The sequence below is a fragment of the Dasypus novemcinctus genome, chromosome 5 (assembly GCF_030445035.2).
Source record: "Dasypus novemcinctus isolate mDasNov1 chromosome 5, mDasNov1.1.hap2, whole genome shotgun sequence".
Classification (NCBI taxonomy): Eukaryota; Metazoa; Chordata; class Mammalia; order Cingulata; family Dasypodidae; genus Dasypus; species Dasypus novemcinctus.
This window is the reverse complement of record NC_080677.1, coordinates 79,965,086-79,991,040: the sequence shown is the minus strand read 5'-3', so window position 1 is coordinate 79,991,040 and position 25,955 is coordinate 79,965,086. Positions and strand designations below refer to the sequence as shown.

The window sequence follows — 25,955 nt, the reverse complement described above, 5'->3', positions numbered from 1 at the left end:
CCCTCTCCCACGTTGGAAGGTCCTGGGATTAATTCCTGGTGCCTCCTTAAAGAGAAGAGGAGAAGAGAAGACAAGCAGACACAGAAGAATGTGCAGTGAATGGACACAGAGAGCAGACAGCGAGCGCAGTGTGAGCGGGGGCGAGGGGGGGTGGATAGATTTATTATTTTGACTGTTGTATTTCAGTACTGTGGAAATAAATGCGCTGGTTGTCTTTCTGAAAATTTATAAATTATCTTTTTCTGTAGTTCAGTCTGAAGGTAATTATTAAGGTGTTTTAAAAATAAATACTAAAGAAATTATACTGTTAAATTTGATTTATATTATGTTTAATATATTTATTTAATATATAAAATTTAATGTATAATTTGATTTATATTTGGGTCCATTAGGATAATAAAATTTTTGTGGGAGGAATTAAGGTGGGAGGTTTAGAAGCATTTGTGAGTATGTGATTGTGAGTGTGAAAAGGAATGATTGTGAGTGTTTTGAAAAGGAGAGAGTGTGTTTGTGTATGTGTAGTCTGTGGTATTTTTTTAGAGCATTGATTTTGCTTTACTATATTGAAAATTAATTTGCCTTAAAGACACAGCAAAACAAACCTATAGACAACACTGCAACCAAGGAGAAAATATAATTATCTAAAAATTTGAATTGGAGTAGTAGAGAGACAACTTGATTATTGAAAAACTAGCTGGGAAAACATCTAAAAATAGCCTTTTCTTTTGGCTTTGATAATACTAGTGAATGATTAAAAAAAAAAGTAAAACCTTTAGTACATGGAGCTTATTTTACTTAAACCCCTCTCTTCTGAGTGACTATTAGGTAATTCCATTTTGATTGTAACTCTGACTATTGAAAAGGACATTTGTAGTGATGAAAAATTGTGTAGTCCTTGTTTAATGTGTAGACTTTTAAAATAGTATATTAGTTACATTTTCATAGGAATTAGATATTTAAAAGATATTATAAACATGTTTTCTAGTCAGTTTTGAAATATTAGGTAAATTAAGCAGTTTTAAAATATGTGACAGATTTCATTTTCACCCTTTTTGTACTTATGATTATTTTGAGATGTGACTTCTAGGTTTACTTGAAATGTTGCCTAAATTTTGTTTTAAAACATGAATTTTACTTACGCAAGTAAATTATCTTGTGAATTGTAATTGTGATTTCTGACTCTTGTGACATATGAAATACTGATACCTTACTCTCTAATGCTAGGATGTTATGGTTTTGGCAGAATTCGGGGTGGTGTCTTTGAACCTCAGGCACTGCGTGCATTCTGTTGTGCTTGAGCTCTTTTTTCTAGAGTTAGAGCTTTACTCATGTTCTGAAAGAGCTGGGAATTTGCCTTTTAAAAAAAAAGGTTTTTTATTATGTACTACTGGAGGTATATTGACAACTGAAGGGTGAACAGAAGATGAGGTTAGTAACTTCTTTGATATTAAGGATGTGACAGAAATAACATAAAGGGGGGCATATGGGGATCTCATATTTTTTCAATGTAACATTTAAAAGAAAATAAAGAAGAAAAAAAATAAAGTAAATCTACACATGGAAAAAAAAACATAAAAGGCTCAAGTACTGACACTTTTGTTCTGTTACCTGAATTAAGGAATTTTTGTAATATTGTAAATAGCCTTAAACATTTTGCTCTGAGGACCCTTTTAGACTTTTAAAATTGTTGAGGAGCATAATGTGCTCCTTTTTTTTTTTTTTCAAAGGTACCAGGGCTGGGGATTGAAACCTGGATCTGGTATGTGGAAAGCCGGTGCTTAACCCCTGAGCCACATCAGCTCCCTGATTTGTTTGCGTGTTGTTTATTTTTATTTTTATTTATTTTTTTTGTTTTTAGAAGGCAGCAGGAACCGAACCCTGGACCTCCCATGTGGCAAGCAGGCACTCAACTGCTTAACCACATCTGCTTTGGTGCTGTTTTTAATGTGACTTATAATGTATTAGAAATTAAATGGAGAAACTTAAAATGTTTATTCATTTAAAATAATAATAACCCATTGCACGTAGACATAAATAGCATTTTTTCCCAAAAAATAACTTTTTCAAAAGCAGAACAATTAATGAGAATAATGTCATTGTTCTTTATTTTTTGCAAATATTTTTAATGCCTGGCTTAAGAAGCTAAATTTGTCATATATGCTTCTGTCCTCAGTGTGTTGTCATGTTATTTTTGTTGACATATACGAAAGAACATCCTTCTTCAAACAGAGACACAGTTAGAAAAGTAAGGAATATTTTAAGTCTTTTCAGATAATTGTGGCTATTCTTTTTTGAATACACAAACTTGAAAGTGGTAGTCTTAAAGGTGGAATCTGAAACCATGTTGGTAAACTTTTGATGCTTACTACATTAAAACCCATGATTTGTCATGTACTTTGAAATAATCCTTTACCAATGCATGATTTTGTAACATAATGAAATGGTCATTCAGAAAATGACTCACTAAGTTATGCGTATCTTCCAGATGTTGGTATATTTCGTTATGCAGTGTCTTAAAAAATCAAGTTTATCAATATCACTACAGATCTAATCAGAAAAAATATTGGAAAGCTGTCAAGCTCTTGATGGCAGATGAAAATGAGAATTTTGGAAAACTTAAATACTGGAATTTTATCATTGGCAACAAATCTTGTTAGCTGTTTTCTTTAAAGTAACAGACTAATTTCATTCATTTTTGAGAAAATGTCTGCCTGGGACCCAAGTTTAGATAACCAAGATTTGTATATTTCAGTCAAGTAAAAATTGTGTTCCTTATTTTATTTTATTTTATTTTATTTTATTTTATTTTATTTTTTTTTAAGATTTATTTATTTATTTAATTCCCCCCCCTCCCCTGGTTGTCTGTTCTTGGTGTCCACCCGCTGCGTCTTGTTTCTTCGTCTGCTTTTGTTTCTTTGTCCCCTTCTGTTGTCATCAGCGGCACAGGAAGTGTGGGCGGCGCCATTCCTGGGCAGGCTGCACTTTCTTTTTCACGCTGGGCGGCTTTCCTCACGGGCGCACTCCCTGCGCGTGGGGGCTCCCCCACGCGGGGGACACCCCTGCGTGGCACGGCACTCCCTGCGCGCATCAGCGCTGCGCATGGCCAGCTCCACACGGGTCAAGGAAGCCCGGGGTCCGAACCGCGGACCTCCCATATGGTAGACGGACGCCCTAACCACTGGGCCAAAGTCCGTTTCCCTGTGTTCCTTATTTTAACTGCCAGTCCTTGGCAGTGAAGAATAGTGACTGCCAGTACAGTTTGGGGGTCACTGCTTTGGTTCTGGCTAAGGTACTAGCAGTTTATCCACCATTGCTTTCACATCATCAGTGCAAATGTCAAAAAGGCAAATCATTTCTTGGTGTAATTATGAAAATAGTTTCAACCTTGTGGATTTCTGGAGGTTTGTGAACCCCACTTTGAGAATTGCTGGGAGAGTTCTCAACTCCCACTGTTGAATTGTTGTGGCAGCTCTTTCTCCCCCAAAGAAGAAAAAGTGTGACTCAAACTATAGCCCAATTTTCTAGTTATGAAGAAGGAGAGGGCACAAATATTTATGAAATTCCTATTATTCATTCTCATTGAAGCCTCATAACTACTCTGTAAGCTCGATGTTGTGTCCTTTATTTGTAGGTGAGGTAAACAGGTCCTGAGAGGTTAAATCACTGGCATAAGGTCAGAGGACTAATCAACAGTGGATTGCAGACTGGAACCAAATCAAAGTCCATATGTTCTTCTGTCAGTCATACTTGGCCTCCAGATGGATGTAGTTGATCTTTGAATGAAAAGAGTCTTAATTTCAAAGGGCAGCTTAACTTTTGCCCTACCCTTGAATCTCCTGTGTCCTTGCCTCAGTATCATCCTTATCATGCCATTGACTTTTTGCTGTTAAGAATAATGGGAATCTGTGGAAACAACTGATGTTTACTTTATCTTTGATCACATTTTAAACTGAAATAAGGTCGTGAAGTAAATTATTGTCAGAGCTGGAATACAGGGTTATGTTTAACTAGTGGACTCTTGGATTTTTAAAAGTATATGTACTAGTTTGCTGCTGAAGTGCTTCCTTAACATGGAGAGAAAATGCTGTAAGTGAATAAACAGTGTGCTTTACCAAGTCCTAAAGAGCAGCTTGATATTTAGTGGATTGATTACGGAAGTTAAGGCTTCTTTCCAGTCCTTCTGAACAGTTATTTGAGCGCTAACTTCCACTGCTTTAACAACTCTTCTCCTTCATATTAAAAGATACTTTTAAGGATGCTTTCCTGCTTTGTCTATAAAAAGGCTGGGAGTCTCATGGTTTCAGCCATGAAGTTAATTATTACAGAAAATCTTTACTGACTAATACTTATGATTTGACAGGGAAGTTAGGAAGGAAACAATCATAAAATTTCAGAATTAACAAACATTTATTGTGCAGTGTATTAGAATCGTGCCACATATGAATTATCTGATTTTTGTTATTTGTGTGTGTGTATTTCTGAGAATTTATGAGAATATTGCTAGACTTGCCAAAGGGATGAGAATACTATAGGTGTGTAATATTTGGAATACTGCAGGGAACTTTAGTTGAGTGGTTAAGAAACTTTAAAACAGTAGAACCATCTTTAAATGAAATTGTATCCGGAAGTCCAATTTTTAAATCATAAAAAGCTCAAATGACTGAGAGTCATGCTTGTGCTTGCTTGGTAGGTTCTGTGCCACTGCTGTGAGCCTTTGTTTAAAACTAAGAGTTAACATGTGTTAACTGTGTCAGATACTGTACTAAAGCACTTTATGTGCATGCTTTCACAGTGTGAAAAACGCTCCTCTAGTCTAGTTCCTGAATTTTATCTCTGAAGAAGCCAGCCCAGAGAGCTAAAATGAGTTGCTTGGGGGTTCAATTGATTTTTAGTAGAGTTATTGTTACTAAAATTCTTTTAGTTTATCTAGTTGTATGAGTGTGGTATTTTTATTTTTCCAAATATAAAAAGTAATGTGTATAAATTAAAAAAATAATAAAGTGAAATTTTGAGAGAATATAAAGGGAAAAACTGCTTGACTGTATCTTCCTAGGGATTGGTAATATTTTGGTGTTAATCACTTTTGTCCTCTTTATATACTTAAATTGTTTTGTTTATTAGGAATTTGAGGAGAGTGGATGTGGCTAAAGCTGTTGAGCACCTGCCTCCCACACGAGAGGTTCCCAGTTTCTCGGTTAATGGAACCTCTTGAAAACAACAACAAAAAAACAGTAAGCAAAAAAAAAAAAAAACCCAAAACCAAAACTAAACAGAAAACACAGCTCAGGGAAGCCGATGTGGCTCAGTATTTGAGTGCCGGCTTCCCACATATGGGTTCCCAGGTTCAGTCCCTGGCTGTGGTACCTCAAAAAACAAAATAAACAAAACAAAACAAAAACACCAAAACTGATATGCCCACCATTCCATTTGTATTTTTTTGTGTTTAATTATATATTCTAAGCATATTCCCCTTTCTCTAAATATCTCTGTGAGAATGATTACTTTGGCAGTTTGGTATTGTTTATGAATTCCAAAGTAGATATCGGCTTTGTTTGTAAACGGGTCTGTTCTTCTGGGCGTATTGGACTCGGAGGTTTCACTTTTACTTTATTAAATCAAGATTAGGGCTTTTATTTGACCATGTCATTAGGGCGACTTGGTTTGAGTCCCCATCCCCCTTCCCCCTTTGTGGGCTATATAAACCAATGCGCAGTGAAAGACAGGGAAGAAAATGCATGGAGAAGGAGAACACAGGGAGTTTAGTTTTGGACGTTGGATCCCCGGGGAGAGAGCTGAGCTGTTCGCTTGATAGTTTGTAGCTGAAGAGACCAGAGACCTGAACATCTGAGAAAGCCCAGAGAGAAATGAGCCCTGGGGAGAGACTAGTCTGATGCAGCCTACAGCTGAGTATGGAAGAAGCTGGGACTGCAGAGCCATCTTGCTCCAACACATGGTGACAGACTTCGGTGAGGGAAGTAACTTAACTCTTTATGGCCTTGTAACCAACTTCTATGCCAAATAAATACCCTTTATAAAAGCCAAAAGATGTCTGGGATTTTGCATCAGCACCCCTTAGGCTGACTAATACAGTTATATCGTGAAATTTTATTAAATTTGAACAACTTATATAATCATTCTTCTATTGTTAGAAATTTAGGATGTTTACATGTTTGTGTATGTGTGCATGTGCTATTATACCTAATGCACATCTATGAGAATAAAATTTCTGGAAAATTTCTAGATTTAAAAGTACTGTGGCTTAGCAGGCTTTTCAAAAATAATTTTGAAACATTGTCATTTGGTCTTCTGGAAGGTTGTGCTGGTGTGTACTTTCACAAGTCTTGCTACCGAATTCCTGTGAACTACATGCAGTGTAATTAAAGCAGATAAGTCATTATTCCCCCTCTTCCCCAGATGGCTCCCTGGTCTCTTTGCTCTGTTTTTGCTTGTTGTCTGCTTAATGCCTTTTTTCCCCCTTTCTTTTCTTTAGGAGGCACCAAAACCAAACCCTGGACCTCCTGTGTGGGAGGCAGGTGCTTAACTGTGCGAACCACATCTGCTTCCCATAAGTCATTATTTTAATTTGCATTTCTCTGATGATAAACGAGGTCGCGTTTCCCCAACTTCCCTTAAATTTATTAGCTATCTCTATTTTAAATTTGAAAATTCCCAGTTACATTATTTTGTTTTTCTCTTTCGATGTTCTTTCTTTTAAAAAAAAAAACAACAAAACCCAAACTCATGATATCCACATCTACCCGTCTCCACTGCCCCACTTCAAACATCCTTTGTCCTCAGGTTTAAAAAAATTCATTTTTTGGCAAATCGAGGTTTTAGCTTTTTATGTAGTTTACTCTGAATTTTGAAGGTACTACTTACTTAGCTATATGTTATTGGGCAGGTTATTTAACTTTTGTGCACTCCAGTCTTCTCATCTTTAACCTGGATATATAATTTATTTTGAGGACTATAAAGAAGTTAATGCTTGTAAATTTTGTAGAAGAGTGCCTGGCACTTAGAAATTACCCAATATATTAGACAAGTTGCGAACTTAAAATTGATTTTGAAGTCAATTTCAGCTATTTTAGCTTCATACATTTTCAGTGAGTATCTAAATAAAACTCCTTTCCCCTTTAAGAAGTCCGTTTTTAAGCATAACGATATACAATACCATTACCGTGTCTGCAAATTTAACAGTAATCCTTAATATCATCAAATTATCTACAGGGTTCAAAGTTCCTTTAATGTAATTGGTGTGTGTGTTTGTGTTTGTATATATATGTGTGTGTGTGTGTGTATATATATACACCTTGTTTTGAGTCAGATTTGGATCCATATAAAGTTGATACTCTGCAATTGGCTGAATGTCTCTTTAAGTCTCTTTCTCTCTTTTGTAATATTTTGGCAGAAAAGTTGTAAGAACAAAATGAAGAACTTGTTTTTTCCTAAGCTGTTTGAGAGTGGGTTGCCAATATGATGCGCTACCACTTTTGAATACTTTAGTTTGGATTTTCTACAAAGATGTTCTCCTGCATGATCCCAGTATAGCCAGCCATCAAGATAGATATATTACCACTATCTAATACCAGACCCCGATCCAGGTTTTCTCAGTTATACATTAATGTCCTTTATAATAAAGCAAAAGGATTCAGTTTAGAATCAAGTATTTCATTTGTTGTAACTTTTTTTAGTCTTTCTTAGGGAAAATTCTTCAGTTTGTCCTTGACTTTCATGATCGTGGCACTTTTGAAGATTAGAGACCAGTCATTCTGTATAAAGTCCTTCAATTTATCTGATGTTTCCTCATTGTAGTTTCAGGTTTATGTATTTTTTCAGGGTTACAGAAGTGATGCAATCTTCATTGCATCATTTCATTTGTCGCATAACTTAGATTTGTGATGTTCACTTTGATCATTTAAGGTATTATCCACCTGGTTTCTTCACTGTAAAGTTATCCTCACCTTTTTTAGTTAATAAGTATTTTGGGGATGGACTTTGAGGCTAAATATCCCATTCTTTATAAAACTTGAATTTATTCTGTTCTTTATGTCAGTTCGGATCTGTGGATTCTTGGTGTATTTAATGGCTTCAAATGTTTGCTCTTTTTTTAATAACAATTCAATTTTATTAAAAATATTAATAAAACATACAGTTTATCCAAAGTGTACGTTCATTGGTATTTGGTATAATTATGTAGTTGTGCATTTATCACTTCAGTCATCATTAGAGCATTTTCATTATTTCAATAATAATAGTAATAAAGTACAAACTAACAAAATTCTTTGCCTCAGTCCCTCTCTCTTTTTTAAAAGATTTATTTTCCCCTCCCCCTCCCCTCACCCTGCTGTTTTTGCTGTCTTGTATCCATTTGCTGTGTGATCTTCTGTATCTATTTCTGTTTTGGTCTTCTCATTTTTTCTCCTCTAGTATTCACCAGGATTCAATCCTGGGGACCTCTGATGTTGCGAGAGGTTCCCTGTCAGTCGCACCACCTCATTTCCTGGTTTCTGCTGTGCTTCACCTTCACTCTTCTCTTCGTTTCTATTTTGTTGTGTCATCATCCTGCTGCATTACTTGAGGAGGTACTGGCTCACTGTGTAGACACTTGCTCCCTGTGTGGGCACTCAGCTCTCCACATGGGCTCTGGCTGACCACGAGGACACTGGCTCACTGTGCAGGCTTGCTTTTTCTTCTTCTTTTTCACCAGGAGGACCTAGGGATTGAACCCGGGTCCTCCCATATGGTAGATGGAAGCCCTATCACTTGAGCCACATCTGCTTCCCTCTTTTTTTTTTTAAGATTTATTTATTTATTCACCCCACCTCTTGCCTGCACATGCTGTCTGTTCTCTGTGTCCATTTGCTTTTGTGCTTTCATCTTCTCTTTAGGAGGTACTGGGCACCAAACCTGGGACCATGTGGGAGAGAGGTGCTCATTCACTTGAGCCACCTCAGGTTCCCTGCTTTGTTGTGTGTCTCATTGTCTTTTCGTGTCTCCTTGTTGCATCATCTTGTTGAGTCAGCTTGCTGTGCCTGTGGGTCGCACCAGCTTGTTGTCCTGCTCAACTTCTCCAGGAGGTTCTGGGAACTGAACCTGGGACCTCCCATGTGGTAGATGGGAGCTCAGTCACTTGAGCCACATCTGCTTCTTTCTCTGTGTTTCTTTTTTTAAAAAAGATTTTATTTATTTATTTCTCTCCCCTTCCCCCCTCCCCGACCCCGGTTGTCTGTTCTCTGTGTCTATTTCCTGCGTTGTCTTTGTCCGCTTCTGTTGTTGTCAGCAGCATGAGAATCTGTATTTCTTTTTGTTGCGTCATCTTGTTGTGTCAGCTCTCCATGTGTGTGGCACCATTCCTGGGCAGGCTGCACTTTCTTTCGCGCTGGGTGGCTCTTCTTATGGGGCACATGTGGGGCTCCCCCTACACGGGGGAAACCCCTGCGTGGCATGGCACTCCTTGCGCACATCAGCACTGCGCATGGGCCAGCTCCACACGGGTCAAGGAGGCTCGGGGTTTGAACCACGGACCTCCCATGTGGTAGACGGACGCCCTAACCACTGGGCCAAGTCCGCCCCCTCTATGTTTCTTAATAAACTGTTTAATAAATAAATAATTGTGCAAGAATAACCGGAAATAGCAGCTATGTATAGCAAGGGAAAATCTTTTACTTTTAATCTTGATTTTAATGCTTATGTTGTGTCTTATTTGGCCATTGAAGGTACTTCTAGGCTGGCTTCTGTGTCTTTTTTTTTTTTTTTTACTTTTTATCTAAAATATTATCAAATAGAACAGTTACAGAAATATTTCAAACCCCATACAGAGAATTTTAACAAACCTTTGGGCCTGGAGACATCCATATCCACTGATTTTAACATTTTGCCACATTTGCCATATCGTTCTCTTTCCATTTATATATCTATTTATGATCCATTTTCTGAAACTTTCTCATGTTGTATACATCAAGCTCTTTGAACACTTAATATTGCCATGTACATGGGAAACGGACTTTGGCCCAGTGGTTAGGGCGTCCGTCTACCATATGGGAGGTCCGAGGTTCAAACCCCGGGCCTCCTTGACCCGTGTGGAGCTGGCCATGCGCAGCGCTGATGCGCGCAAGGAGTGCCGTGCCACGCAAGGGTGTCCCCCGCGTGGGGGAGCCCCACGCGCAAGGAGTGCACCCGTGAGGAAAGCCGCCCAGCTTGAAAAGAAAGAGCAGCCTGCCCAGGAATGGTGCCGCCCACAGGTCCCATGCCGCTGACAACAACAGAAGCGGACAAAAGAAACAAGACGCAGCAAATAGACACCAAGAACAGACAACCAGGGGAGGGGGGGAAATTAAATAAATAAAATCTTAAAAAAAAAAAAAATATTGCCATGTACATTTCCAAAGAATAAGGATATTTACTTATGTAACCTGTATATGTATAGTTATAAAGTTCAAGAAATTTAATATTGATACTCCCTTGCTAGATCCCATCTAGGATCATGTTTTGCACTGAATTGCACATTATTTCTTTAGGTGTTCTTTTTTTCTTTTAATTGTGGAAACGTATGTATAACATAAACTTTCCCATCTTAACCACTCCCAAGCTTACCGTTTAGGGGGATTAATCACATTCACATTATTTACCACCTTCCATTACTAAACTTTCCCCATCTCCCAAAACAGACACCTTACACCCATTATGTGTTAACTCCCCATGGCCCCTGCCCCCCACCCCTGCCAAACTGTACTCTAATTTCTCTATGTGCTTGTGTGTTTTGACATTTTCTTTCTAACTACTATGGGGCTTAAATTTAATATACTGAATCTTTAACAATCTTGTTGGCTTTGATAACAACTTAACTTCAATTGTATACACAAACTATGTTCTAATACCCCTCAGTCCCCTCACCTTTATCTAGTTCTTGTCATAAATTATAGGTTTATGCATTATGACTACAGAACCACTGGTTTATCGTTACATTTTATACATTTGCTTTTTTAAGTCCTACAGGAAATAAAAAATGGAGAATCAAACTATTCCTGTTGTTATCCTCACCAGAGAGCTTTGTTTCTTCATGTGGCTTTGATCTGTTGTCTAGTGTCCTTTCCTTTCAAACTGCAGAACTCTCTTTGGCATTTCTTTTTCTTTTGAAGGTTTTTAAAAATTGATTTATTTTTCCCCACCCCATCTTTGTACTTGCTGTGTCTGTTTGTCTTTTGTGTTTCTTTAGGTGACACTGGGAACTGAACCCAGAACCTCTGATATGGGAGGGAGGTGCTTAATCATTTTAGCCACCTTTGTTCCCTGCTTTGTTGTGTCTCTCATTGTGTTTTTCTTCTTGTGTCTCTTGTTGCATCATCTTGCCATGCCTGCCTGTCATGCCAGTTTGCTGTCTTCTTTAGGAGGTACCAGGAACCGAACCAGGGACCTCCCATGTGGTAGGTGGAAGTCAGTTGCTTTAGCTGCATCTGCTTCCTCTTTGGCATTTCTGGTAGTGTTGGTCTAGTGGTGACACGCTTCCTTGATTTCTGGGCATGTCTTAATTCCTCCCTCATTTTTAAAAGGCAGTTTTGCTGGATGTAGAAATCTTGTCAAAGGAGTGGTGAAAATTCAACATGACAGAGAAAACCGAAAGGTCAAAATGGGTGAAATAAGAACTGTCTTTACAGTAGTAACATTGAATGTTAATGGCTTGAACTCCCTAATCAAAAGACATAGACTGATACAATGGACCAAAAAAATATGAGCCACCTATATGCTGTGTATATGTCAGACATAAGGGCACAACCAGGTTGAAAGTGAAAGACTGGAAAAAGGTATTCCATGCAAATAGTAACCAAAAGAGAGCTGGAGTAGCAGTACTAATATCAGACAGAATAGATCACCCCCTCCACCCCGCCATGATCCTCTTGTCTGTTTACTCGTTGTTGTTTTTAAGATTTATTTATTTATCCCCCCCCCCCCCGTCCCAGTTGTCTGTTCTCTGTCTCCATTCACTGTGTGTTCTTCTGTGACCACTTCTATCCTTCACAGCAGCACCGGGAATCTGTGTTTCTTTTTGTTGCATCATCTTGCTGTGTCAGCTCTCCGTGTGTGCAGCACCATTCTTGGGGAGGCTGCACTTTCTTAAATGCTGGGTGGCTCTCCTTATGGGGCACACTCCTTGCGCGTGGGGCTCTCCTACGTGGGAGACACCCCTGCGTGGCACAGCACTCCTTGTGCACATCAGCACTGCGAATGGACCAGCTCCACACAGGTCAAGGAGGCCTGGGGTTTGAACCGCGGACCTCCCATGTGGTAGGCGGACACCCTATCCATTGGGCCAAGTCCGCTTCCCTACTTGTTGTTTTTGCTCATTGTCTGCTCATTGTCTGTTTTTTCTTTAGGAGGCTCTAGGAACTTGAACCCAGGACCATCCGATATGGGAGTTGGATGCTCAATTGCTGGTGCCACATCTGCTCTCCCCTACTGCTTTTAAAGTAGCCTATTTCTTGATTTGGCACTTGCACTATTACTACAGTCCTTCAACTGTTTTCTGGACCTTTGAGAAAGTTGTTTCTGCCAGTTCTTGCTGATTGTTAAAATCTTCTGTGGAGGGACAAAGTCCTGAAGTGGCTTACTTGATCCTCTCTGTCGTTTTGACATGTCCTATCATCAGTCTTCAAACATATTTTTTTTCTTTAAATTTTCTGGCACAATAAAATGTTCCAGGCTCATCTTATACTTTGTCTACCCCAACTCTGGAATCAGGCAGATTCCAGAATCTAGGAGCTCTGGTTCCTTTTTGTGTATGATGGTGTTTAGAAACCAAGATCTGGGTGCTGAGTGTGTGCTTTCATATTGCTGCTTGCGGGTCTCATAGTTATCAGAAGTAGGTAATATATATGTGTGTATACATATATATACTCACATCCATATTTATTTCTGTATGTCTATATATATTGAAAACTACTCATTCACACCAGTATCTTCAATTCCAACCCAACATGTCAGGTTGTATTTATAACTTCTTTTCAGTTATTTACTTATTTGATAATTTTCTTTGTATGTCACCAGTCTTCTGTCTTCATGGTTGCAACTCCCTCCTATCCCCCTCACAGATGCCCTCCTCTGCTAGGATGCCAGTGCTGTGCCACGTTGCTGTGTCTTCTTGCCCCTCTCTCCTTGTTCATGCATGGGTGTGTGCTCAGCCTCACCTAATGGTTTTGGATGGAATTGTTTAGGAAGGGAAGGAGTTCTTTAAGTGTCACTTAATATCTTGGTTTTCTTTATTGGTATACATACTAATTTTTTTTTGTGCAAGCTGTTTGCTTAAGAAACAGCTGTTTATCCTATAGAATTTTCTGTGGTTTGGGTTTTTTTGAACATGTTCTTATAGTGCTGTTTATGTTTAGCATGTTCTTCTGCTCTGTGTTTCCTGTAAATTGCTATTTACATTTAGAGTTTGTTCAGCCTCTGGCATTTAGTTTCGATTTTTGGAATGGAATGGGGGTGTGTGGCAAGAATCCTTCCAGGCATGCAACGTCTGATTGTCCCTTTGTGATTTTAGCTTTTATGATTATTGCCTGTATACATGAATTCATTAGTTGTTTCAAAATGGTGATAATATAATTTTGTGATTCCTCCTCTTTTCATTTACTGGAATATTTCCTAAAGAGAAACTTCTCCATATTAACTCTCTGGATGCTTTAGGCATGGTTTATATAGAAAAGTCAGGGTACATTTGCAGTTCTTTCCTTATAGTTAGCAGATTGAAAATAATTAGTTGATTCTCTAGTTTCCTCCAAAATGACCAAAAAATTTTCAAATAACTCATGGATTTGAGCATGTTTATTATTATACTTACAAATGCATAAATTATTCCATTTTTGGCCAGAAGGAGCTCCACCTCAGCTGGTAAGTGACAGAACTAAGATTCAACCTATTCTGATCTCAGCACTCCTACTTTTCAAAGTCTAGAATTTAGAAACATATTGTGAGATGACTAGAAGAAAGAGGAGGCTTGCTGAAGATTTCTGAGTAGAGTTAATTTGTTTATTGATCAGCATAGCGAATATTTGATTCAAGTGTTTATTTGGTGTGCTAAGAATACAGTGGTGAATGTATGCATAAATGACTTAAGATAAATGCTCTGGAGAAAATAAAAGCAGTGTATTACCATTGTAAGTGATGCTGGTTCAAGCTCAGTGAAGAAAATACTTGGTAACTGTTATGCACCTAGAGTCTCTATAAGGATTTTGCCTTTTATAGATCAACAACAAGCCATGGAGACATCCAGTGGGGCTGAGTTACTGAGTTTATGGGTAGAAAAGAAAACTTCTGTCTAAAGAATAGTTGAAACGAAGCTCAGAAATGTCTGTTTAATGCTTTAAAACAGACATTATCTGGGAGACTATGTCCCTCTCTTTTAATTACCTGTGATTAAAGTAATTCTCTGGTTAAAATGGCACTCTGTCCTATAGTGAAACCTGCAGGAAAGAAATCTCTTTGCTGTCAAGTAAGAGACACCAAGTTACTAATCTCAGGGGTTTGTGTTCTTTGAAGAAGCAACTTTAGCTTTCTTTCCTGCAGTGATGGCTGTTTGAAGCTATGGCCCGAGGGCAACTTCTTTTGGGAGAAAACACCTTTTTGCAAATTTGCACATTTTACCATTTTAGTGGACATCACTCATTGAGCTTTAAAAAATCTATACCGTAGTTTATTGTGTGGCATGTTGGTCCGTGCTAATTCTAACAAGATATTCAACACTCCAAGGCTAGTGAGACAATTACAAGATCATATTCAGGGTCTGATTGAATGGACAAATGATCAATAAATATTTTACATGTAACTGCTTTACCTTTGTCAAAGTGAAAATTGAAGTCCATAGTTTTTGTCTTTCCCTTTCCATTGACTCTTTCCCTGATTATGTCTTTCCCCATTTTAAAGGAAAACAAAACCCAAAGATCTTTCTTTCCTCTTCAGATGTACTGTTTAGCATTCGTTCTCCTTCCTTCCTCTCATTATCTGGGAGAACGGATAATCTGATGGACAACTTTTATACAGTATTAGTGTTTAAATCTTATACTGGGTTATGGGTTCACTAGTATTTACTTTACTGTTGTGCTCTTTAACTTGAAGATATATGTCAACATCTTTTAAATGTGTCAGTATTACATGTTCTTTAGAGAGCATTCTCATTACTCACATTCTTCACTTCAGTTTCTCAAGTCTCCTTTTCTTCTCCTTCCATTGCAGGGTGATTCCTCCTCTTCTCCTTTTTCTTTTTGGAGATTTATTTTATTTATTGCCCCCACCCCCTTGCCACTTGTGCTCGCTGTGTGCTCTCTTTGTCCATTCACTGTGCGTTCTTCTGTGTCTGCTTGTCTTCTCGTCGTCTTTTTAGGAGACACCAGGAACCGATCCTGGGTCCTTCTGATGTGGGAGAGAGGCACTCAATCACTTGAGCCACCCCAGCTCCCTGGTTTGTTGTATCTCTTATTGTCTTTCCTCTGTGTCTGTTTGTGTGTGTATGTGTGTGTGTTTGTGTCATCTTGTTGTGTCAGCTTTCCATGCAGACCAGCTCGCCTTCACCAGGAGGCCTTGGGAACCGAACCCAGGACTTCCCATATGGTAGATGGGAGCCCAATCACGAGCCACATCTGCTTCCCACTCCTCTGCTCTTCAACTCCAATTTTTCTCTATTTGTTAATAACGTCAGGCAGGGAGGGAATCACAGTATTATGTAGTAGCGAGATGAGTAAAATCTGAAGACCTTCCATTTGCAAAGTTAAAATGTATATATTCTCTAAAATTTTTTTTAAAGATTTATTTTTTATTTATTTCTCTCCCCTACCTGCCCCCCACCCCCAGTTGTTTGCTCTCTGTGTCCATTCGCTGTGTGTTCTTCTGTGTCTGCTTGTATTCTTGTCAGCAGCACCTGGAATCTGTGTCTCTCTTTGTTGCATCATCTTGCTGCATCCGCTCTCTGTGTGTGTGGTGCCTCTCCTGGGCAGGCTGTAATTTTTTTGCACAGGGCAGCTCTCCTTATGGGGCACGCTCCTTGTGTGTGGGGCTCCCCTACGCGGGGGACACCCCTGCATGGCATGGCACTCCTTGTGCGTGGGCCAGCTCATCACATGGGTCAGGAGGCCCTCGGTTTGAACCTTGGACCTCTCATGTGGTAGGTGGACGCCCTATCTGTTGGGCTAAATCCTCTTCCCTGTATATATTCTTTTTCTTGTTTGCTTGGGGTAATTGTGAGGCTCATATTAGATGTATTTTGTACACTGCTTTTGATATTTACAATAGTAATAGTTTTAGCAAGGCTTTGATTTGTCCAAAGCAATAAAAGAAAAACTTTTCATGAATCGCCCCAGATTCAGAAAGTAGAAGGAAGCTCCACCAAGGGGGTGGAAAGGAGAAGCTTATATTAGGAGATTGCAGAAGCAAGTGAGGAAATGTTATGATTGGCTGACGTTAAGTTTGCAATTTACTTTGGGGTTGGAGTTGCTTTGGGAATGAGGAAATTAGCTGCCCACACTGATGGGCTGTATTTAAATTTGTTTTTCTGAGTGATTTGAGTATTTACAGGAAATAGAATCTAGCTTAGGTTTTTGGTGTTGCTTACTCTATAGAGCTTAGCATGGCTACCTCCATGCTGGGCCTACTAGATTTTATTTATCAAGAGTAACAAATCAAATGGTAGTACTCAGAACATCAGAATGTATTTTCAGTGATCTGGAGTTTTCTAAATTATACTGAGTACTTTTCTGCCACTTCAGATTTTTCTTCACGACTTCTGCTTGTTTATTCTCTCTCTTCTGTCCTATAATTGTAACTAGATGCTGGGGTATGGGCTCAAGGAGGAATTTGTTCTGACCCCAAGAATTGTTTGCATTTTCTTTTACCTCTTAAAGACACCCTGGCTGTTGGTTTATGTAGCAGTGTGTAGCAGTGTGGCTCCAGCACTCCCGTGATGTTGTACAGGCTCCTGAGGCTCAGTCCTTTGGACTTGCTGAACCATCTCTCCGCTGCCTGGGTTTTCACCACTCCACTTCCTTCCCCTGAGCCCCTTTTCACTTTCCCCACATTTTTTTGTTTTCTTCTTGTTTCTCTTTGAGCTTCTTGACTCTCACACCCTGCTGCTGGCCTATTATGTTCATAGCTAGAGGTCTCTTCCTTCTGGCTTGACTGACTGAAGAGTGTTTTCTAAGCTTTGGGCTTTTGATCCTGTTTTTGTGGTAACTTGAAACAGTTTCTTCTTCATCTCTCTCCCCTCCTTTTTCTTCAGAGCCTTTTTCCCCTTCCTTTTTAACCTACTTCTTCTAGAATGAGAAGTCATAAAACTTGCCAGTATCCAGAAGCAACTCCTGAGCACAACAGTAGAAATAGCCAAAAGACAGCGAGGTGTACCTGAACTGTACTATTGTTAGGGCACCAGTTTGTCTGTACAGAGTCCTGGCTGGCAATGTTAAATATGTGTCCCAGAGACTTAAATCTCCCAGCTGTTCATATGCCTGGTGAGCCCTGAGTCTCAGTAGAGTTGCAGCCAGCACCTACTCTCCAGTTAATGGACTCACCCAGGACAGCTAACAAAAGGATGATGATCTACAGCACCCATCCCAAGAAGCAGAGAGTATCTATAACTGCAAACAAGACATTCCATCCATTTGCCCCATGGGATCTAAGCCCTCTCTCAGTAGGAAGCAGAGTGGGCATCACCATCCCCAAATCCTCAAGATTGAGGAATGAACAAACATAAAGGTGGAATGCAACTATGGACTGAAGTAGACTTGTTATTATTCTGGTAATGGAAGAACTTGTGACATTGATATAGAGACATTGGCCACCAGGAGTTCTGAGGGGAGGGAGAGAGAAGAATAGGTGTACCATGGGCCATTTTGAGACATTGGAATCATTCTGCATATTACTGCAATCACGGATGCAAGCCATTATATATTTTGCCAAAAATACAAAATTGTGTGGTGCAAAGTGTAAACCATAATCTAAACTTTAGAGTGTGGTTAGCTATCATTTGTAACAAATGTACCACACTAATGAAAGGTTTTGTTAATGGGGGAATGTGTGGGAAGGGGAGGGAGTAGGGTATATGGAAATCCCCTGTATTTTTGATGTAACATTTATGTAATCTAAAGCTCCTTCAAAAAAAAAAAAAAAAGAAAATTGTATTAATTTAAAGAAGGAATGCTGGTATGAACCTATAGCTTGGAAAAGGTGAATATGGGAAAATATCATATAGCCAGTAAACTTGTGTTTTAGTTGTTTTGTATGGCACTGTAATGCTAAAGAGCTGCTTGCTTTTTTCTTCTATTTTTATTTTTAAAATGCCATTTTTCTTTTTTTAAAACAAATCAATTTTTTTGGTACATATTAATAAAGCATGTAATTCATCCAAAGTGCTCACTTTAAAAAAAATACATATTTGTATTGAGATATAGTTTACTACTGTAAAATACACCCATTTAAAATATACAAGTCAGTGATTTTTAGCATATTCACAAAGTAGTGGAATCATTACCACTATAATTCGAGAACATTTTCATTACCCCATAAAGATACCCCATACCCATTATAGCAGTCATTTTCCCTTTCATTCCCTCATCCAGTAACCATTGGCAACCACTGTCAACCACTTTCTCTTTTTGGATTTGCCTATTGTGGATATTTTACAAAAACAGAACAATGCAATATATGGTCTTTTGTGACTGGATTCTTTTACTTAACATAATGTTTTCAAGGTCATCACTTGTAGCATGTAACAGAACTTCATTCCTGTTTTTAAAGAATTGAGAAATTCACATAACCTAAATTTAGTCATTTTAAAATGTACAATTCAGTGACATTTAGTACAGTTATAGTATTGTTCACCCACCACCTTTATCAAGTTCCAAAACATTTTCATCACCCTAAAAGAAAACCCCATCTGCTATTTTCTATCTATATGGATTTAAGTAGTTTAGATATTTCAATAATAGAATTATATATTGTTAACTTTTGTGTTTGGCTTCATTCATTAGCATGTTTTCTAGGTTCATCAATTTTGTAGCATGTACCAGTATTTCATGACTTTTTATGGCTCAATATTCTATTATCTATATATAAAACATTTGTTTATCCATTCATTCATGGATGGGCATTTGGATTGGTTTCAGCTTTTGACTTGTGACTCGTGCTACCAAGAATATTCATGTACAGTGTCTTTTTGTGTCCATCTTCTCAGTTCTTTTGGATTATGTACCTAGGAGTGGAATTACTAGGCTGTATGATAATTCTGTGTTTAACTGTCTGAGGAACCACTGAACTGTTCTCCATAGTGGCTATACCATTTATTTTCCCACTGGCAATGCACGAGGGTTCCAGTTTTCTTCACAGTACTTGTTAGTTTCCGTTTTTTTAAAAATTAGAGCCATCCTCATGGGAGTGAAGTGGTATCTCATTGTGGTTTTATTTATTTATTTAATAATTTTTTTAAAGTTCTATTTTATTTATTCATCCCTCCATCCTCCTTGTTGTTGGTGCTTACTGTCTGCTCTCTCTGTCCAGTCACTGTGTACTTTCTGTGTCTGCTCGTTTTCTTTTTAGGAGGTACTGGGAACCAAACCTGGGACTTCCCGAGCACTCAATTGTTGAGCCATCTCAGCTCTGTGCTTTGTTGTGTCTCTCATTGTCTTTCCTCTTTGTGTTTCTTTGTTGTGTCATCATGTTGTGTTGTCGTTCCAGCTCACTGTTTTGCTCGTTTTCTCCAGGAGGCACCAGTAACTGAACCCAGGAGCTCAATTGATTGAGCCACATCTGCTTCCCTCATTGTAGATTTGTTTGCATTTCTCTAGTGGCTAATGAAGTTGAACATCTTTTCATGTGCTTATTATTCATTTGCATATCGTCTTTGGAAAAATAGCCAAGTTCTTTGTCCATTTTAAAAATTGAGTTGTCTTTAGTTGTTGAGTTGTAAGAGTTCTTATATATATTCTGCATACTAGACCCTTTTCAGATGTACTATTTACAGCTATTTTCTCCCATTCTAAAAGTTGTGTTTTCATTTTCTTGATAATTTCTTTGATGTACAGAACAGCTGTTCACTTCCCTTGTAGCATCTCGTTGGCTAAAGCAGTTAAGCAGATCATAACCATGTGCAGAGTGAAGCCCCTCCTAGAATGTGGGTTCTCTGATGGAAAAGAATAGACAGTATCTCTATTTATGGCCTGTGGTATGTGAAAAAGTTGAAGGCACAAATTTAAATAGTGCTTCTTTGCTGACTGATGGATTTGGCTTTTTAAACTGAGATATAACTTAGTTTTTATGCTTGTTTCATTCCACAGAAGGTTTGAGGAGGCTTATAATAGATGTGCCAAAATGGAGATGTCTAAATAGATGAAAATTAGGATCAAGGGTAAAATAAGTGAAGATAGGGATAAAGAATGTTACTGCTGGATATTTCTAGATGGAAAAGAAACATAGCAGTTGTGTAATATTATGGATGATAAAAAATTTTCTTTTTTGTATGTTTTTTATATTTTATACATTTAACATATTTTAAGTAAAATTTTTTTTACTAAAACATTATTGAAATTCTGATTGGGTTTTCCAGACTTTGCTTTCTCCACGCTGGTAAAAGATTCATTCTCATGGTTGTATCTGCTACCTCATTTGTGTTCAGTCCATCCCTCTTCCCTGAACCTCGGTTTGTCCATCTGTCAGCCACCTCTGTGGGATATATTTTCTGCATCTTGACTCAGCAGGACACCTTCAAGCCTCATCTCCCTAGCCTTACAACTTTTCATTACATGTTCTCATAACTGTAGTTTGACTCCTCTACCCTTTTTCTTTACTATTTGGCTCAGTCCTTCTAAGACTCATCCCAGATATCATCCCCAGGAGAAAGATTCCCCTGCACTTTTTCTCTGGTGAGTCACATCCTTTCCGCTTCACTCTTCAGTGGTCTCTATATAGCTTCAAAAAAAAAAAAAGATTTATTTCAGACATACACACCTACCCTGTTGTCTGCTTTCTGAGTCCATTTGCTGTGCGTTCTTCTGTGTCTGCTTGTCTTCTCGTTAGGCAGCAATGGGTACTGATCCTGGGACCTTCCGGAGTCGGAGAGAAGTGTTCAATCTCTGCCACCTCAACTCCCTGGTCTGCTGTATCTCCTATTATCTCTCCTCTGTATCTCTTTTTTGTTGTGTCATCTTGCTGTGCCAGCACTCTGCTCAGGCCAGCTCACCGCATGGGCCAGCACTCCACGTGGCTGAGCTCTCCACTTGGGCCAGCTCGCCTTCACCAGGAGGCCCCAGGAATTGAACCCTGGACTTCCATATGGTGGACGGGAGCCCAATTGTTTGAGCCACATTTGCTGCCCTCTACATAGCTTTGACCATAATGTTTATGTCGTTACGTCTGTTTGTTTTTCTCCTCCACTGGATTATAAGTCCCTTAAAGACATGGACTGAGACTTTTTCATTTTTTGCCTCATGCCTAGTAGAGTGTGTGGTATAGAGTTGACACCGCTGCATGTCTTTTAAATGAATAAATAAGATCAGAATTATCTTTGGGTACAAACTGGTGGCTGTGGACATGATCATATAGCTTACAATACTTTAAAACTTGGGATATTTCACATAAAAGTCCATGTTTCTGTATTCTGAAAACAAACAAGATGATTTGCCATCCAAGGTCAGTATTTTTTCATTAGACTTGGGTGGTGGCAGCCCCTTTCACATGGTTTTCCACAGTCCCACTCTAGTCAAGTATGTTCCCTGCTGTGCTAAAGGAACTTGAGATTTTCATCTTTGATCTAGAGGAAGGATGGATTGTGTGCCCTCCCACCAGATCTCTGCGATTCTGTCTTCATTTGGTCTTTTGGTAGAAGGTGGACAGCAGACAACTTGAGGTTTTGGTCTCTAGCATGATTCTGCAGTTCTGGCTTTTTGGGAAACTAAGGATAGAGCCTTATACACATTCAACTAAATGAAAGTGCTGTTGAGTTGAGTTGTCAATGACTTCAGCAGAGTGACTGTCTTAGAATACCAAAATTATTCAGGTTCACATAATATGAAATATTCACCGGTAGCAAAGTTTATCATTTTAAAGGTCCTAGATTACTTTTGTTTATTTTTGACTACAGTGTGTAAATTGTATAGTTTTTTTGGTTAAAAAATACGTATGTATTTTTACTTTGAGTTAATATATGGACATGCCTGAAGAAGATTTTTAATTCCTTTATGAAACTGAAGTTGGAGTTTTGTTATTTATGTTTAGAATTTTAAGAACATTAAAGAAATTGTATCTTTATTTCATGTCTGAATTGTCATGGCCCCTTTCTTCAGGATTAACAATTTAATCCCCATAGTTACACCATGAGAATAAGAACAGTTGGCACCCCATTTATAGACGAGGACATGGAGGCCCTGTGAGGTTAAGAAAATTGCCTTAGGTCAGACAGTTCATATGTTGTATAGCTGGGATATGAACCCAGACAGTGCCATGCCTGACCTTTAAATGTTGAAGTATGTTATACCTTAAGTACCCTGGTCTCTGTCCCAGTCATCTGTGGGCTGGTCTTCCTGGGCTGCCTTTTCTAGAGACTTAAAAGTAGAGCAAATATCTTGAGAAAAGGATGTGGCCTGCATGACTTTGACTGCACCTTTGCATAGTTGTCTGGTAGCAAGTCGACATTAACTTGAGGTCCTGGGCCTGATTCTCACTGGCCTTTGCTGGGGCATGTTCTTATCCCAGAGCTAAATGTGGCCACCATGAAGGTAGTAGCAGGGCCTCTGAAGTTAGAACCCAGGGTTCTTTTCCAAAGTCTGCCACTTAGAAAAGAGTGAGATATTGACAAGCTATTTAACCTCTTTGTGCCTGTTCATCCTTAGTTTCCAAATCTGTAAAGGGGGGTTACTCATAAAGTTGTCAGGATTAAATGGGTTCATGTGTTAAGCGCTTAGGGCACTGCTTAGTAAATGGCAGCTGATATCATCATCATTGTGGATCAAGGTCCCTTTCCTATAGCACAAATTACTTGTACTTAAAGAGAAGAGAGGGAATTCTTCAAAGGAAAGCTGAGGGACACTTTTATCATAATTGATGCTTGACTGTCCAAATGATAGGTGACAATTTTAAGAGGGAAATGTGAAAATAATAGCATGTACTTGGAGGTGTGATGCAGCATTGGGGCTGTTGGGGTAATTCCAACACTGTTGGTGCTCATGTGCAAGGGGATTCTCAAGAGGTAGGTAAGAGTCATGTCAGTACAAGGCTTTATCCTGCTGTCCTGCCACCGTGTTTTTAATGGGAAGAACTTCATACAGATTAGGCTTCAGGGTTTGTGACAGGTCACAAAATTTTGTGTTCATTTTTTGGGGTGGGGTGGGTTGGAGCATGGTCTGTAATTTTATATTTTTGGAGGATACTAATCATGAGCACCCAGTGTTATGAACTGTGGCTGTAGAGAATGGGGCAGCACTAAAGGGCTTTCAGTGAAGGCAATAATAGGATCAGTTTTCTATTCTAGAAACTGGACTCTTCGGTGTGGGTGTGGATAAGAAAGGTATGGACACTAGAGGCAGGGTTTTCACAGGGAACCAGAAACGAGGGCTTCAACTAGGATGCATGGTGATGGAGAGAGAAATTCTACCTGTTTGTTTTTTTATGAAGTTTTAAGTCACCTAAGCACTTAGGTTAGTTGTAAACCTCCTTTTCAGAAAAAAAGGAATGCCTTAAGAATACTAACTCTGCTATGGCTGGCAGTTTCCTATGAATAAACTACTCTGCAGATTGAATAGAGGACGTGCAAGATAGTCTCATGGCTTTCTGTAGGAAAAGAATCTTTTAGTTGAGTAAGCAGAAACTCACAGGTACCCCTTTCTGCTCTCTGATCTGTGAAAGGTATAGGTAGCAGGTCCTTCAGGAACTACAGAAGTGGCTCTGCCAAGAGGAAGGAGTTAGTTACACTGATACTCTAGTGGTTAAGAGTTAAGGGCAAGGGAGCTGAGGTGGCTCAAGCCACTGAGCACCTCTCTCCCACATGGGAGGTCCCAGGTTCAGTTCCTGGTGCTTCCTGAAGAGAAGATGAGCAGACACATAGAGCAGACAGTGAGCACAAAACAATGGGTGGGGGTGTGTAAATAAATAAAAAATAAAAAATCTTTAAAAGAAAGTATGAAGAGTTAAGGGGAACAAATGTACCACACTATTGTAAGATGTTACTAATAGGGGACGATGTGGTGGGGCGGGGAGAGGTGGGGTATGTAAGAATCCCTTATATTCTTGATGTAACTTTTCTTTAAAACCTCTTTAAAAATAGAGTTTAGGGGAGTGGATGTAGCTCAGTTGTTGAGTGCCTGCTTCCCGTGTAAAGTGCGAGGTCCTGGGTTTAATCCCTGGTACCTTCCAGGGAAAAAAAAGTTTATTATATTACCTCCCCCCCACCCAACTAAATAAAAGAATTGTCTAGAGCCAGATTGAAGAAGGGCTTTCAGTCATGTTTCACCTCTTTACCTTTCTGTGCTTCAGTATCCTCAACTGTACCTGGGAATCTTAACAGTATGTACTTAAAAGGGTTGTTGCAGAGATTAAATAAATGTATGTACAATGTTTATGGTAGTGTCTGGCTCTTAGTATGCATTGCTTCTACTTAATGCTATTAATATTTTTATTAATGGAGAGATTTGCAGATAAGTTCTATTATATTATGTGTAATTATTATAAGTATAAATGTTATAATAGGAGACTTCAAAAAAAAGAATACTATTTTTTAAAAAAGATTTATTTATTTTTATTTTTTATTTTTTATTTCTCTCCCCTTCCCTGCCTCTCCCCCCCCCCCCCCCCCCCAGTTGTCTGCTCTCTGTGTCCATTCACTGTGTGTTCTTCTGTGTCCGCTTGTATTCTTGTCAGTAGCACCGGGGATCTGTGTTTCTTTTTGTTGTCTCATCTTGCAGCGTCAGCTCTCTGTGTGCGGCACCACTCCTGGGCAGGCTGCACTTTTTTCAACTGGGTGACTCTCTTTTCGGGGCACACTCCTTGAGTGTGGGGCTCCCCTATGTGGGGGAGACCCCTGCGTGGCACAGTACTCCTTGCGTGCATCAACTGCGTGTGGGCCAGCTCACCACACAGGTCAGGAGGCCCTGGGTTTGAATCCTGGACCTTCCATGTGGTAGGCGGATGCTCTATCTGTTGAGCCAAATCTGCTTCCCAAGAATACTATTTGACTTCAAATCATTATAAAAATTTTGCATTACAGTTATTGAGGTGGTCATCAGAATGAAAGTTATAGTAAAGTCCTCACAGTTACGTGAAAATCTATACATGTTCACCAGTCCTTTAATGCAGCCCCATCCCCTAGTTGGTTGCCCTAAATAGAATTTCTAATTAACAGGGGTTTCCCGGTTTTATAAGCATCAACTATATGAACATTTCTGCACATAGAACAGCCTGCACCGAAGTGGGTTTTCTAGAGCAATCTCAAAGAAAAAAGACCTGTTAATGGTTGGGAGAAGAAATAGAAGGGAGAGGAAAAGAAATATTCAGGTTCCAGCTCAGTCCTTTTCACTGAGGTCACAGTTAGTTGCTTGGTAAAAATCATAAAGTGTTAGGACCTGCAGGTGGAGCAAAGAAAGCTGTTAAGTCCTTCCGGTTGTGTCAGAACTTTGCAAAGCACTTTTGCATGTATTATTGTGGGTAACCTCCACCCAAATCTTATGAGATGTGTCCTCCTATTAGTTTCCTTTTTTTTTTTTTTTTTTTTGCTTAGGTACCTGGGCCGGGAATTGGACCCAGGACCTCTTATGTAGGAAGCTGGCACTCAGCGCTCAACCACTGAACCACATCAGCTTCCCTGCCTTGGTTTTTTGTTTGTTTTGTTTGTTTGTTTGTTTTTAGGAGGTACTAGGAACCAAACTGGGGACCTCCCATGTGGGAAGCAGATGCTCAACTGCTTGAGCCACATCTGCTCCTTTATATTCCATTTTTGT

At 39.1% G+C, this 25,955-nt stretch overlaps 1 protein-coding gene across 17 annotated transcripts in view; it reads left to right on the top strand.

Moving 5' to 3' along the window:
• Positions 1-25,955, top strand: part of SRPK2 (SRSF protein kinase 2) — a 272,440-nt gene that overhangs the window by 92,852 nt on the left and 153,633 nt on the right. The window contains exon 1 of one of the 17 annotated variants that reach the window (XM_058297132.2): positions 5,936-5,966. The exons of the other annotated variants lie outside the window; for them this stretch is intronic. Within the exon in view, the coding sequence (XP_058153115.2) occupies positions 5,951-5,966 (16 nt within the window). The 5' untranslated portion in view covers positions 5,936-5,950. Of the gene's footprint in view, positions 1-5,935; positions 5,967-25,955 lie in introns of those variants that run through there. 17 annotated transcript variants of the gene reach the window in all.